Source organism: Lytechinus pictus, chromosome 10, assembly GCF_037042905.1.
Source record: "Lytechinus pictus isolate F3 Inbred chromosome 10, Lp3.0, whole genome shotgun sequence".
In the NCBI taxonomy this organism is placed as follows: Eukaryota; Metazoa; Echinodermata; class Echinoidea; order Temnopleuroida; family Toxopneustidae; genus Lytechinus; species Lytechinus pictus.
In genome coordinates, this window is record NC_087254.1 from 26,303,436 (window position 1) to 26,319,749 (window position 16,314).

Sequence of the window (16,314 nt, forward strand, 5' to 3'; positions counted from 1 at the left end):
TGGAGGCGCGATAGCTCAGTCGGTAGAGCGGGGGTTTCGGATTCCGGTGACCCGGGTTCGATTCCCAAGTGGTACGCTAGTGCCCTTTGGTAAGGCATTTATCCTCATTACCAGGTCCCTCGGAGAGAACCTTAAGCTGTCGGTCCCCTGGTTGCTTGCTCACAGGCATTCGTGCTTTCTTAGCAGTCAGGTAAAAAACCTCGATATATATAAAAACCTCGATATATATATATATATAACAATATCAGATTTCTTCAAAACGGGCGCTAACGGTGACAAATTTGCCGATCTTTTGCCAATATTTTCATGAATACTGAACTCATCCTAAAGAAACTTACACCAAAGGGTAATTTTAGGTCGCTTTTCACGTTGATTACGTCAGATTTTAAGGATATTGGCTAGTTTTTTAGATAATGACCGTCCGCGAAGTATATGGACACGCGCGAAGTTTGGACTCACTGCCATACTAGTAGTGTCAAGATAGCTAGTAGGATCAATGCCGGATCCATGATCAATCTTAAAATCTCAAGATCACATACAGAGGACATAATATAAATATTGGAGGTGTAACTGTAAGTAATTCTCCCGGGGGGCACTTCCACGAGTGGATACCATGCGTGACCATAGGGTTTCGAAAATCGAAAAGCACCCCAAACAAGATTTTTACGTGTTCTGGACGTCGGCTTTATACCTTTACGTTCACTGGGTTTAGTACCACCCCACACACCTCTCTCAAATCGGACCCTGAACAGCGTTGGGGCAAAATGGGCAGGGGCCGCGGAACGGTTTTCAAAGTGTGGGGGGGGGGGGGGCTGCATGACCATGCTAAAAATCACAATCATACTACGTTTTTGTACACGGTTTTGGAAAAGGGGGGCTGAAGCCCTCGCCACCCCCCCCCGGTTCCGCGGCCCCTGATGTACATCCTTTATAAAATATTTTAATTAGTCTTTTTATACCCTGGTCGCAAATTGGACCGTAATCACGTAGTTTTCCAAGCGAAACATATACCCTTTTTAATTTATTAAGTGTTTTTGACCCCCTATTATTACGTTACGTACGTAACGTGCCCTATCTTGAAAGAGAGACCATTTGTACGTGTTCTTTTTTTAGACGGGGTGTCCACTCATCAATGGAAGTGCCCCCCCCCCCCCCCCGGAGTAAAGATCTCTATGCTCCAAATTTTCATTTATTTCAGGTTTATTTACTGTCAGATATTACGGTATTCTCTTCCCCTCCCCTTCATGGTAAACATAATAATTGTGTTTATTAGTTTGCAATTATTTTTTTTTATGCATTGTAGCCTTTAAGAACTGTATTTTTATCACTTTTTAATAATAATAATAATAATAATAATGGTAATAATAAGAATAATAACAATAATGATAATGATAATAATAACAACAACAACAATAAAACAACATGACCATGCCGAGCAAATTCGTGAGCGATTCGTGAGGAGGGGGGGGGGGGGGCATTACGGCCCCATCTCGTTTATAAAAATCAGCCGATGTATATAAAAGAAAGCGTCCTTCCCGATGATGCCAACTATTATTTAAGCCCATAATACACCCGGCATATCCCGCATACTAAACTAATCAAGCAGTTTCGTCCGTGAAAACATTTGATGACACAATTATTAAAATGGCCTATTGGATATAAAGAAAATAAGATAAAACAGATAACTGAGGGCGAGGGAATTAAAATATGCTACTGCGTGAGTGCCACTCATTCAAAGCAAACAGAGTAATGATTAATCTAAACTAAGAAAATGTGGAAAGGACAGTATTAGTCCCGTATTAGTGCCAAAATCGGATCAATTTAGGAATAAAACGGGGAAAGTTTGTAAGGCATCCCATACCTAGAGGAAAGTACAACTCAAAGTAGGAAGTTTATTGATTTATTTCTGTTTTCTTTAGACAGGGTGGTCTCTTCGGTACATAAAAACTGCTCAGTTTAGAGAGTGTTCTGTATATAAAAAATACTACAACAATCATAATACAATGGTGAACAATTACAGAATTAAAAAGGAAAACTATATACATGCAATATAAAATAAATGAAATTCAAAAGCATACATATCGAATTAAATATATAGTGATCAAAATGTAACAATAAAATGGCAAACTATACATTAAAATAAAATGAAATAGGCGATAATGATCATGATACATGGCATGAAAATAAAAAAGTATAAAAGCTGAGAAACAAACAATCAAATGATCAAATAATACTACAATTTATTAGTACAGATAAAATACCAAGTAAATGAAAATGGGACAATTCTCTAATTGTCAGTGTATTGAATATAGACTATGTCTTTCTCACTATAATGATATGAGCTGGTGAAATAAATTAGGAATGGAAAGGCACAACCAGGTACTATAACTGGCCAGGAAAGCAACTTTCACTCGAAAGTAGGCCTATAGGGATTTTTTTTAAATGACCGATACTTATTAAAATTTGAATGCAATAGGCCTAGTTCTCCTTAAAGAGGAAACAAAAATACAAAGGTAATATGCTTTTGCCCGTTGGGACGGATGTCAGCCAACTTGCACCTCTGACCTCTCTGACCCGGGGAGAAGAGTTTACGTTATTTCTAAATCCATGCAGGGAATTTCCCTGATGAAACTTCACGTTTAAACAGGAAAATTTCACAATTATTGCCTCTTTCACCTTATGACGCAATGACATCAGTATTATGTGGCAGATCAAGGGGAGGGTTAAAGGGGCTAATTTTTAAGAGAAAAGGAGGGGGTTTAGGACATGGGGACGTTTGTCGCGGCAAAGAAATATTCTATTGCTTAAATATCAAAATATTTAATATTTGGGACAAATCACACCTCTATTAATGCTAGAACCTGAAGGTGATAGGCCTACCGTACTTCCAATACCAGGAATGGGGTGGAGGGCACTATGAGTTTCACACCTGACCATAAACCACCCCTTTTCAAGTACTCAACTCAATCCACCATTGTCATTATCGTCAAATAAACCTTATCAGCCGTTCGCAATTAAGAACCACTGCTTTGAATTGTGCTAAAGAGTGGAATAAGTATAACCCCATGACCTTAAAAATAGTTTTACTCTGTTTCGATTCAAATTATTCATGTGTAAGAGACACCTTTCGACAGATTGGTATGAATGTATATAAATCATTATGAGATTGCAATGAGTGAAGTCTCCATTTGCGTGTATGGGCGTGCGCGTGTGTATGAAAGGGGTTCACAATTTGTGCATTTTTTATTGTATTGTTACATAATATATTCTTTAAAAATATATTCTTAAGTTATATTCACTGTAAATATGCTACATTTTGCTATATACCACTATGTAAAGTGGCCCCGTCAAGAAGCTGTGATTCACTGGGGTCCCAAACCTATTATGCTTTGTAAATTTTTGTGCTTGATTTGTCTTGAATAAACTATACTATAAACTATATTATACTATGTTACTTGTATATAACTTGCTCTCTGTTGACCATCTAGCCCATAAACTCTCATAGGTTTAAAATTCAAAGTGCACACACAAAAAACGCGACTACAGAGTAAAACTAATTTTCTACACATTTTCATTAAACTAAACCAAGATATATATTTTTCTACTCATACGTGTGTAAAAAAATGATATAATTAGGAAATGATATGATCTTTATAAAAAAAAGTGGTGAGGTGACAAAGTTCACTCATCCCATATTCATACCAAGACGCATAATACCATGACAACCGTTTCTCCGTTCACCCCCCTCCCCCATAATTATTATGCACGGGGCTTGATATTAATCAGTAATGGAAGCAAAATGATTATGTATGAAAATTTGACTTTTATATGATTTTTTTTACATGTCCTGCCGTTTTTCGTGTTTGGTGAAAAAATAAGCCATTTTGCATCTCTATGTCAATTTGGTTGAAATGCCCTTTTTGCTGACAATTTCTGAGGGGGATTCAAATTGGCTTAAGAAAGATAATGTATATATGCACCGCACTAGGTTTTTACATGACTTAATGATTCTTTGGGAGCCCCACGTTATGGCTGCCGCAATCCACAGTGTTCCAAAGTTGGATTCGTCAAGATGAATCCACTTGCATGTGGTGGGGGTAACAATATCCCCGTATACATACTGACTTTGACTTTGTCATAAATAGATGGGAGTGGAAAACGTATTTGTTATGAATGCGTCTTTAATGACCTCCAAATGTCACAGTGCGCACATGCCGATCCGTGTTCGAGAATTTCGAGAGAGGGAATATATACCAGGAGTCAGTTTCGTCTATAGGCTGTCATTCATCATTGAGACCAAAGCAGGTCAGAGACGGAGGGAGAAAGTGAAGCAATATCTGGCGACCAGCAAATGCGGCATTCTATCTTTACAACGAGGGTTTCTTAGTGGGAATAAGATTGTTGTCTCCTAACAAAGATGTCGAATTCCCTGAGTATGCTGCGAATTGGTCGTTCGTTACTGGAAATCTTGTTGCTCCTGACAGCCGCTGTATCGGGGATAGTTGTTACAGCCTGTGTCCTACTCACGACGGTAAGTCAATCTTACAAGGAATTGGGTCTAATTACTGTCTACTATGAATTAATGGCGTTCCTAATTAGGCTCACTCAAGAGCAGCGGCGTAACAGGGGTCGGTGGCCAGGGGGGGCAAGAGCCAAAAATTTCCCGGTCATATCATGGAACAGGCAATGGCGTCATAAGGCAAAAAATTTGAGGGGGCGATATGGCGTATCGGGAAAATATATATATAAGCGAGCGAGCAAAATTTTTTGACAATTTTATTGCAAAAATCAAATTTTGTGATAGATTTTGACATAATGTTAAAAAGAAGATATCATATTCACCCTCCTGTCTTTCCTTTTTTCTCTCTTTTTTGTACGCCACGGTGAACAGGATTTTTGTTATGATTGTGAGCATCAGGGCGAAGCTCTATATGCTCGAGGGGTCCGAGTATGGCGCTTCTGGCAAGAAGTAGCTTAATATAGGTCCCGAGCGAGCGAAGCGAGCGAGATAAAAAAAAATTACCTTTTCATGAGTATCTAACAAGAAGATAGATTTTAACGTGACATTCAGAAAAATATAATACACTTTCCTTTCTTTCATCATTATTTTGTTTGGTTGTAGAACTTATGGGGGCCATGGTCCAAACTCATCCATATAACAGTGCTTTATGGGTGGGGTCCAGGGCAGAGCCCCGGAACCTCTTGATATCAAAGCCATTTTAAACCTTACAGATGGCCACTTATTTTAATCAAATTGCGTGTATATTTATATAGCTTTAACACAACACATACATTCAATGCAGTTGTGTATCGTAATCATCCAAATATTGTGAGGGCACACCAAAGCAAATGTGGGAAAATTTGTAAAAAGTCGCCAGCGAGCGAAGCGAGCCAGAAAAAAATGGCCTGTAAAAATGAAATTCTAATTATGTGATAGATTTTTACATCATTATAGCACATATCATGTCATATATATTTTTTTTTCATTCATCTCATTTCGCTGCCTCCTTTATTTTATTTTATTTCCCCTTGGCTGTGGAACCACCCCCCCCCCGGTACGCCAGTGCTTCAACGTACAGCTTAATGCAGGAAGGGTCCATATAGGGGCCCGTTATAGAACCCATTAAAGGTTACAGATGAAAAGCCCCCACTGCACGGGGTCTTGACTCTTGGACAGAGCCTTTGGAGATTTAGCAATTTGTGATAGACTTTCATACGACATTATGCTATATAGTATATACCATCCAGTTTTCTTCCCGCTCGTTATCTCAATCCTCGGCAGCCCGGTAGTGTACGTTATCTTGTCCCTATTCTTTATTTTCCAATTTAGATTTTGGCTAATTCCATTCTGCCTTTATTTCCCGCTTTTGTTTGCCTTTTTGTCATCTTTAATTTATTTTCCTGTCTTACTAATCATGCTAATGTATATCGGGGCGAATTGTTCTTTCTCACTTTTTTTTCCCTTCCTTTTCCCGTTATCTTTCCGTTTTCCCTTTTTTATGTTTTTTTCTTAGTTTTCTTTTCCCTTTTCCTTTCCATTTCCCCTTCCCCTTTCCCCTTTTTTCTTTCCTTTCCCTTTCTTCCCCCCTTTTTTTTCTTTTTCCCGTTTTTTTTTATTTTCCCGGTGAGCTCCGCCAGGGGGGGCAGCTTGCCCCCCCTGCCCCCCCGCCTGTTACGCCACTGCTCAAGAGAGAAGGGAGAGGACGGAGAATCAAAGAGAGAGTGAAGATCATTATACCCAAGATCTTTTCCTCTTCTAATCACAAATTCTAAATTATTTTTATTGTACAGACAAATTTAAAATTGTTATATGAAGAGTTAAGTTGCAAAAGGGGTTAGGTCCACTTTGGACCATCCGAGAAAAAACATGTTTTTCATTCGCACTTATTGCAGTATCCTTATGAGAAACTAAATTGTCACGATGTACTACCCTATTATGTGAACATAAAATTGGGAATAAAAGAAATCTACCTGTCTTAAATTTTTTTCTATGTAATTTCTAAAAAAATCATCATTGTGGACCTGACCCCTTTTGCAAGCAAACTGAAATGAATCCAATCTCTTTTGATTAAAAAAATGATTTTTCTTTGCCACTTTCATTCACGTTTTCATTTGAATTTCAAATTGTCTTTGGAATCATCAAAGTTACTAGAAATTTGAAATTTAGAGGTTTAGAGAAAAAAAAAAATTATGAAAAATTGACCTAACCCATTTTTACAAATGAGTTCTTCAGAAGAGTTTAGTTGCAAAAGGGGTTAGGTCCACTCGAAGAAAATCATTTTTTTAATTCTCCCATAATGCAATATTCTTATGCGAAACTGAATTTTTATGATACCCTACCATGAGAACATAAAATTGGGTTTAAGAGAAATCTACCTGTCTTCATATATTTTAAGATATTCTTTTCCGAAAAAAATATGTGTGGACCTAACCCCTTTTGCAACTAAACTGAAATGGACCTAACCCCTTTTGAAAAAAAAAGTGATTTTTCTTTGCCATTTTAATTTACTTTTTAATAGGAATTCAACTTTTCTTTGGTATCATCTTATAGAGCTACTAAAAATCTATACATTAAGACATAAAAAATCAAATTTGATGAAAAATGAACCTAACCCCTTTTGACAGTGAGCTCTTCATTTGGCGAATACATTCAAATTTAATTATCATGTAGGATTTCTCCGGATCCTTATAAATACCGCCCACATTTCCGTAAAATTAGAGTGCATGGTTTTGATCAAGTGTAGATTCCGGTGAAATAACCCCGTAATCAAATTCGGCTGATATTTCTGTATATAAATTTGAAAAAAGAGATGTTCAGAACTTTCTCCTCATTATGATTGATGTTTGTTTGCCAAAAATATTTTAGAGTTTGATTTCCTTCTATTGTTTGCGCTTATCAAATCCACCACATTTCATTTCCACTCTTTATAATTATACACGTTTCCTCTCCTTTTCCGTTCTCTTTTCCTTCTGAAACGTAATGCATTTATGCTAATTTGTATAAATTTCGATATTTTTAGTGCTTCATACTTTGGGCAGACCAATATCAAAATAATATTGATTAATTTGTTTTTGTTGATTCAAGAGAGGCAGAGAAGCGATACTGATTAGCTTTCCTCTGGTTCATTTCTTGATGATCAATAAAGATATATAGCTATACTGAAGGTCACTGATTTTAAGGCCATGAGAATGGACTCGGCTACCCGTATACATTCAGATGTTATTTTGCTTCTTCTCGAATTGTGTAACCAAGGCAACGAAGGAACAGTAATGCAGTAAGATAATTTATTTCACATGGAAAACGGGAAGAGAGTGAGTATTTTGAGGGGTAGATTATGGGGATACGATGCTACAATCATTGGGGAACACATGCGAGGGGAGTTGAAGATAAATGTAATTATAATTCAGACTTTAAAATGACCAGGTATACCCACTCCCGAAATTATTATGTTGCATATGGATTAAAGTGATTTATAAGAAACTTATTTTATTATTTTTGTCAGGGCAATAATTGCATGTCGGGCAATAATTGCCCCCACCCAAGCCATCACCAAGGCGCTAATGATTACTCACTCATACTTCATTGAATTAAAGACAGTTTATGACCAAAATCTTTTATTTCATGGATGACACTTTCATAATGTTGATTAAATAATGATAGTATGATATATCAATGGTAATTTTGATAAAATAAGTACCATGAAAGCAAAGGAGGAAGTCACCTGTATGGATTAAGAAAACAAAAACGGTTCAAGTTTGCACTCAAACGTAACACTGACCATGTTAGCAGCACATTTGCTTTAATATTTGGGTGCAATCTTCCATCAGTGAAGAAAGTTCAACTTCTGTATGTATACGGCGCATTATTTTTTTTTCCTTCCACATATTTTATGATTCAATGGGGCAAAATTTCCTAAAGGATACAATTATTCTGCAACACAAGAGAATGTTAAATATAGCTCAATGCACCCTTAGAGGCCAATTACAACATGCTCTATGCTATAGACAAATTGACGAAGTAACAAAAAAAAATTAGGAGCTGAAACCAATTTTATCTGAATAAGAAAGCGACGGCAGAAATGATTCAAAGCTGGAGATGGATTCTATAGGATGCTATAGACCGCGGTGGAATTCGAACACACGACCCTCTGTTTACAAGGCGAGAGTCAGAACCACCACACCACGGCTCTTCCATCAAACAGACAAATCATTTTACACCTGATCATGAAAAGGAAACAAAAATAAGTCTTCAGGAACCATTGAAAAAAGAAATCTATCCATTTTATATTACATAACATATGGGGCACCTGCTCGTTTATGACGTCACAATCCAAAATTTAGAATTCTAATAACTTTCTTTATCTTAAACGGATTTTCCTCGAACCTTCACCAATTATTTTTTAAATATTTTTCTGCTATTTTTACAACAAACTGTTCTTCAGGGTGAAATTCCCCTTTAATGCCAGGCAGAGCTGAAAATCTAAAGAGTGAGAACATGGGAAAGAGATTTTCTTTGAAAGCCTACAAGACACTTTTATGGAAGAACGGACATTAAAATCGCAAGTTGACGTCTTCAGACATGTTCGATGATTGGTAAATGTGCTGAGGCCCCTCGCTGTATTGCTTCCCTGGTTTGCTTTTACGATAAACGAACATGGTAATTGTGGGAGCACCATTAAAAAGTTACTTTGTATCAGATGTCGTTTGCAATCCCATACTTCACACAACATCCACACCTCTATGGTCGTATCTTATCACGATGGTGGAGTTACATCAAAGGAAACAGTAGACGTCAAGGCAAATATATACTCAAGTGGTTCGGGGAGTTAATTCATTGAATATCTGATGTAAATGAATTCGAAATGTTATACCTATATCATTGAATTAATGAAATAAATTTGTAACATTAAACCAGGGGACCATCCAAGAGTGTTTATTTCAATCGGGATGGCAGGGTTGGAGCAATAATGTCATAAGGGGCATTTTGACTGGATATCTGATCATATTGACATAACCATTTTATGATAAATTCTTAGGTTCATGACAAGGAGTCTGTTTATTAGAATTATAGGGTAATATGAATGATAACATCATAAATCGTGATTGTCGCATTCCACAAACCATCTCACACCTCCAGCAATGCCCCGACCGTCATGAGTAATGTAGCCCCCAATTTCCGATGGCTGTAAATATATAGGAAGACCAACGTGAAATTACATCCCGAAGCGAATTTTTCTTTTTTTCTTCTTTCGAAATCTTCAATTATCGATTCCAAGTCCTTCTATTCCAATTTTGTATGTAAAGATTTAGTTTGGTATTGTCCGTGCCATGGGCGTAATTTGACTTGATGCAGAATACTGAGAATTCTTCCTATACACAATGAATCAAATTTAAATGCACATGAAAATAAAGGAATGCATATATGGATAGATAGATAGATAGATAGATAGATAGATAGATAGATAGATAGATAGATAGATAGATAGATAGATAGATAGATAGATAGATAGATAGATAGATAGATAGATAGTGAGATAGATAGACAGACAGATAGATAGATAGATAGCACGGGCGTAAAAACGGGAGGTAAAAAAAGTGCGTCTTCTAATTACTGAAGAGTTCAAAATGTCAAATTTAAATGCACATGAAAATAAACGAATGAATTCATGGATAGATAGATAGATAGAGGTGGTAAAAAGTTAGTGAAGCCCACCAGAAAAGCACCAGTTCACTCTGAGTGTTGAACGTATGATAACGCTACAATGTCTGGCGAGCCCAGAGAAAAAACTATATCGAATGTAATTTGTTATCACCTGACTTCAAAATTAAATATCTAAAAAACGGCAGAATTTGAACACTTTGAAATGTGTTCATTTTCTGATGGGGTTCACTAACCATTTAGCACCACTGTAGATAAATAGATAGATAGATAGATAGATAGATAAATAAGATAGATAGAAAAATGAAATAACTAAATGAATAAAAATGAATAAACCTAAAAAAAAAAAAAAAATCAAGGAAGCATCGCATCGATTAATACATAGATTCATATGACTGACAAAATTGTTTGAATGAAGGAATGAGAATACAATTAACAATATATTACTGTACAAATAATTTGTTGATAAAATGAATGCATAAATAGGTATAAATGAATATCCCAATAGGCAAAGAATTGTATACAAATGAAAGACTAAATTTAACATCATGGCACAAGGGCGCTGAGGCAAATGATATACACGTTATTAAACATGATTGTGAAGGGTAAGAAGATAAGTGAAATGACAGACTTTATTGTGCACAAGGCGTCATTAATTTGCTTGATGAAGGGCTTCTTAAGATAATGACACGGCAGTTGACACGCATTGTGATACTATATTTGAGAATAATATCGAAAAAAAGTGAAATACGAATTACCATTGGAAATGGTGTTAACGTGTACACTTTCTTCCCCCTTCTCTCTACCTCTCCCTCACGTGTACCCTCTCTCTCCAATGTCACTCTCAACCACGTATACACTCACTCTCATACCTTTTCTTCATCATTTATACATACATGTACGCATTAATATTTTATATTCCAACCGGCAGAAGCATTAACTTGACGTCCTTCCCCTTGCATTTAGTGTCTGAGTATAATTGGAACGTTTTACCTGAAATTGACATGGCATTCAACATGGACGTCTGTTTCGAACGAGTCCATTCCATTTTTTCACTCTCTTTAAATTTGTAACAGTGGAAAATGCATTGTTAAACGCATTCCATGCCTAAACTATATTAAAATAAGTTCAATTCCTAAAGAAGCAGATGCGATACACCAGTAGAAAAGTTTCAACTCTCAGGCCTTGGTCGTTCTTTAATGACAGAGATTTGAAATAAATCCAAACTTATTTGAAGTATAGATCCTTAAGATATGAAATCAAAGATAGTTTTTTTTATAATCAATTTTCAACTACAAATGTTCTTACACTTACAGCCTTCAGGGTGCACATCGTATTCTGCGATCGCTTGATCAATCTAAAGGGTGACACGATATTTGCTCCGGTGCCAATTGCTTCGGGCTTTATTTCGATCGTTTAAGATATATTTTGTTTAGGGTTTAGGGTTGCAATGGTGATTTATGTTAGGTTTAAATCCAGGGTTGAAGTTGGTCATTCAAATCGTGTGTGGAAATTATAGCGGAGCTATTGTCGCCGGAGTAAATGTCATGGAATTATTTAAAGTGCTCTGAGCTCCTGGGATATCCGGATGTTCACGCTCTGGATTTTAATTTCCATGGAGTACAGGATACCTCTTCTTACGTTCACCCACTTAACACCTGAGTGTATACGGAAAAGATAAATAATGACAATGACTCTTCCAAAACACACAACAATAACACACTTCAGGATAGCATGGCACTATGTATACATTCACACAGTAACAAAAATAATGGAAGGAAACACGTTGATAATAATAATAATAACGTTTTATTAACCCAGGGTAGCCACTTGAGTTAGGAAACTGCTCTACCAGCGGGCCCTGCATAACATAATATGTTATTACCCTTCTCCAATCTAAATGCTGAGCGCCTAGCAAGAAGGCAGAAGGTCCCATTTTTATAAGTCTTTGGTATGACTCGGCCAGGGATCGAACCCACGGCCTCCCGTTCATGAGGCGGGTGCTCTACCACTGAGCCACCATCGCCGGACGCGAAATTATTTTTCCCACCGAGTTCTGGACCGACATATGAATATTCATGACTTGCGTCTTCGGATTGAGAGTACGCATGCGCGTGGACTTGGCCTCGACGTCGACCAGTGCCGATCGTAAGCATTCACGTTGCTCAGAATGAATTAGCATCGTCAAATTACCGGTACCCTTACATAGTTACATAGGCCTTATAGGCTTAGATCTATATATACATCCAATTCTTAAACACTTATCAAACTAGCTGCCATTAATGGCAAGACATGTGCTAGGGTGGGGCTAGCTTAGGCTAGCGCATTAACTTTACCTCAAATCTGGACCTGTCTAATGCCTAATACTAATAGGAATAGCCGACTAATGCCATGGTTAACTTCGAACTTGTTAATTCCGAACTTTACGTTTGATTAGGTTTGGACTAATATTAACCCAGAGAGCCGTTTCGATCGGCCATTTTTGTTAAAAATCGTAACAAAATGGCCGATCGAGACTGGGGTAGAGGAGAGAACTTTCCTTATTTTTGAGGTTCCAGTCTGTGCCCAGATGTCAGGAAACTGCCACTCGTTAGACCTTCATCTATATAATCGTGGTAATTGTATACTTTCTGTTTTCACAATTCATTTGGAGAAATATTTAGACCATAAATCACCCTAGTCCGGTGAATATGGTCAAATACACGGTAAGCTTCTGGGCTCCCGCCCGCTGCGCGGGCGGGAGCTCTCTGGGTTAGACTAATATTAGCTTATTTACCATGGTTTAATATGTCTAGTCCGTATACAGAACCAGTCCTAGATCTAAAAAAAATATCTTAGTTCTAGTCTAGTCTCTAGATCTAGACTCTGATCTACGCGCTATCAGCATGGAACCACTAGTGTACCAAAGGGGGGGGGGGCAGACTGCCCCCCTGACGAGTCACAACTGATTCAGGGGACGTGCCCCCCCTTGAAAAGCCAAATTAATAATTTGTAATGTCAAAATGCAACGAAAAAAGACGTATGTCCCCTCTTTTGAACGTGAAGATCTTTTTTTTTTTCTTGTCAAATTTTTTTCAGCTACAAAATCCATAATTTTGGGTGAAGACGGGGATCAAGATCACTGACGTTAATTTGTGCCTGACGTTAGAATACGTTCCATGCACGCACTGGCCGTGTACCTAGGATTTTCCAAAAGGGGGGCAAATTTTTTAGAGGATATTTCGTCCGCGAAAAAATGTGACAAGCCCCCCCCCCCAAAAAAAAAAGGGTCTTCACCCCAAATTATGGATTTCTTAGCTGAAAAAAAAATTGACAAGCAAAAAAAAAAAAAAAAAAAGATCTTCACGTTCAAAAAAGGGGACATACGTCTTTTTCATTGCATTTTTACATTACAAATTATTAATTTGGCTTCTCAAAGGGGGCACGTCCCCTGAATCAGTTGTGACTCGTCAGAGGGACAGTCTCCCCCCCCCCCCCCCTTGGTACACTAGTGGTTCCATGCTGATACAGCGTAGATCAGAGTCTAGATATAGAGACTAGACTAGAACTAAGATAATTTTTTTTTAGATCTAGGACTGGTTTTGTATACGGACTGGACATATTAAACCATGGTAAATAAGCTAATATTAGTCCAAACCTAATCAAACGTAAAGTTCGGAATTAACAAGTTCGAAGTTAACTATGGCATTAATTAGTCGGCTATTCCTATATTAGTATTAGGCATAAGACAGGTCCAGATTTGAGGTAAAGTTAATGCGCTAACCTAAGCTAGCCCCACCCTAGCACATGTCTTGCCATTAATGGCAGCTAGTTTGATAAGTGTTTAAGAATTGGATGTATATATAGATCTAAGCATATAAGGCCTATGTAACTATGTAAGGGTACCGGTAATTTGACGATGCTAATTCATTCTGAGCAACGTGAATGCTTACGATCGGCACTGGTCGACGTCGAGGCCAAGTCCACGCGCATGCGTACTCTCAATCCGAAGACGCAAGTCATGAATATTCATATGTCGGTCCAGAACTCGGTGGGAAAAATAATTTCGCTGCCCGGACAATCCACTGATTGAACAGATTGTCGGAAATAGTTGAGTTGTGGCCAACAAACGGCGCGTGGGGAGAAGGCACAATTTGCCTCTGAACTACTTGAGTGGAGATTGTAAAAGACCAAGTAATATTTGTTTGGCGTGGTTTTTTAAAACAAATATTTTGGGGCATTTTGATAACATGCGTTAAGAAAACTGAGAAGTTGTTGGAAAAGAACATACATTATGGAATAATTACAGCTGGTAACAAAATTCAGGGAACAAATTACAGTTCAGCATAACTTTTTTTCTTCATTTTTGTGATGAAGAAATGTCCTTCTCTTTATGAAATTCATGACTAAATACGACTTTTCACAATCAACACACGCATCCACACACAAATTTAATGATAACGTTAATGTTAACGACGATTTATGTGGTTTCCCTAAGGATCGATCTTGGGTCCAACATTACTCTAATCATCACCAGTATTCCATTTCCGAGTCCGGATGGCTCAATTTTTTGTCATACATTTAGCTTTCATGAAAATGAATAGTTGAATATCGTACAATACTAATAAAGTGAAAAATCCACCGAAATATGTCCATAATGCAACTGTGTTTAAATATAAAAAAAAAACACGTATGTAAGCATTCTTGCATGCAAGTCTATCGACATTGAAACCCGACTTGGATGAGCCATAGAAACTCTATAACATAGATTTGTTCAAAATCGCATTTCAGTCAGGGTAACCCGTGCATGAACGGAAGTTTCTTGGTGCAATTAGCCAGTAACTCCGAAACATGATTTATTGATCAAATTAAGATATCCAGAACATTGAATTAATCTGTAAGTCGAAAACAACCGTTTTTAGTCAATTTATAGTCAAACCACCCATAGCTGGTACAAAAAAATGTTAAAACGGCTGTTTTCGACTTGCAGTACGACCAGTTCATTAAAACAAAACAGATTTAAACCTATAAAAAACAAACTATTTTAATCCAAATCATTTGAGATTTAAACAAAAATTAACTATTCAATGAAATTATACAATACATATTTATTTTCAATTCTTGTATTTAGGGTGTATATTTTATGGTACTTTACCTTATACCTCCAAATCTTTTGAAGAAGAACTACTAAAAACATTTTAGTGCAGATATATTAATGCAGGGATATATTATAGTTGAATCCGACGATTCTATAGTTTCAGATAGCCTCTGCACCTGGGGGAAAAGCAATCAATTTTGTTGGGTTGCATCACATATAAATGCTAATTCAGAGCGAATTTGTGAAGTAAAGATTCTTCTTATAATTAACGCCTGTGGCCATTACCAAGAACTCTATACTTGTATGCGACTTGGTTATCAGTAATTCTGGATATAAAGTAGAATCTTTCCGATACGTGTAGATGAAAAAAACAAAAACCCATTATTTCACTGGCATAAATATAGCAACAATTTTATAAGGCCTCCCCTTAAGCACTTCAAACAAATAACATTGTTTTTTATAGGGGTTCTTGAAGTTAGCTATTTTCATTGATTCATTTCCCTTTTATCATAATGTTTTTCCTGTTGTTGAGAAAAACAGCGAAGATAATTTAAATCTTAACCGTAATGAAAAAAACAACCAAAAAACATGTTATTGTGAAACCATTTGATTCGTAGTATCATACCCAGTGGCGTAACTACCGGGGGGGGTGGGGGGGGGGGGCACGTGCCCCCCCAATCGTCTGGCAAAAAAAAAAAAAACGAGAAAAGGGAAAAGGGAGAAAAAGAGGGAGAAAGGAAGAGAAACGTAGTGGGAAAGAAGAAATTATTGTTCATTATAATGTTTTATTATATTATGTTCTGTTATATTACATAAGAAGTTTTTTTTCATAACTTTATGAAACATTATTTGCTCAGGGCATGTGTCTTCATTATTCCTCGTGCTCGCATAGACAGTTTAACGAGATATATAATCCTGTTGTACTAAAACCTCCCGTTTTCAAGTCAATATACACCAAATATGTTTCCTCGCAATTCGAGTTATTATTGTTTTAGGTAATAGTAATAATACTATGCTTCTTTTTCATGACTACTAAAAGGTCTTAGTATAAATCATTTCCTGTTCGTGCTTACGTTCG

The 16,314-nt window shown here is 37.0% G+C and overlaps 1 protein-coding gene across 1 annotated transcript in view; it reads left to right on the plus strand.

Annotated features, from left to right (window-relative positions):
* The first annotated feature begins 4,417 nt into the window (after positions 1-4,417).
* The window catches only part of LOC129270406 (transmembrane protein 179B-like), a 44,678-nt gene continuing 32,781 nt past the window's right edge, over positions 4,418-16,314 (plus strand). Inside the window, exon 1 of the mRNA XM_054907795.2 lies at positions 4,418-4,531. Within this exon, the coding sequence (XP_054763770.2) occupies positions 4,418-4,531 (114 nt within the window). The remainder of the gene's footprint in view (positions 4,532-16,314) is intronic.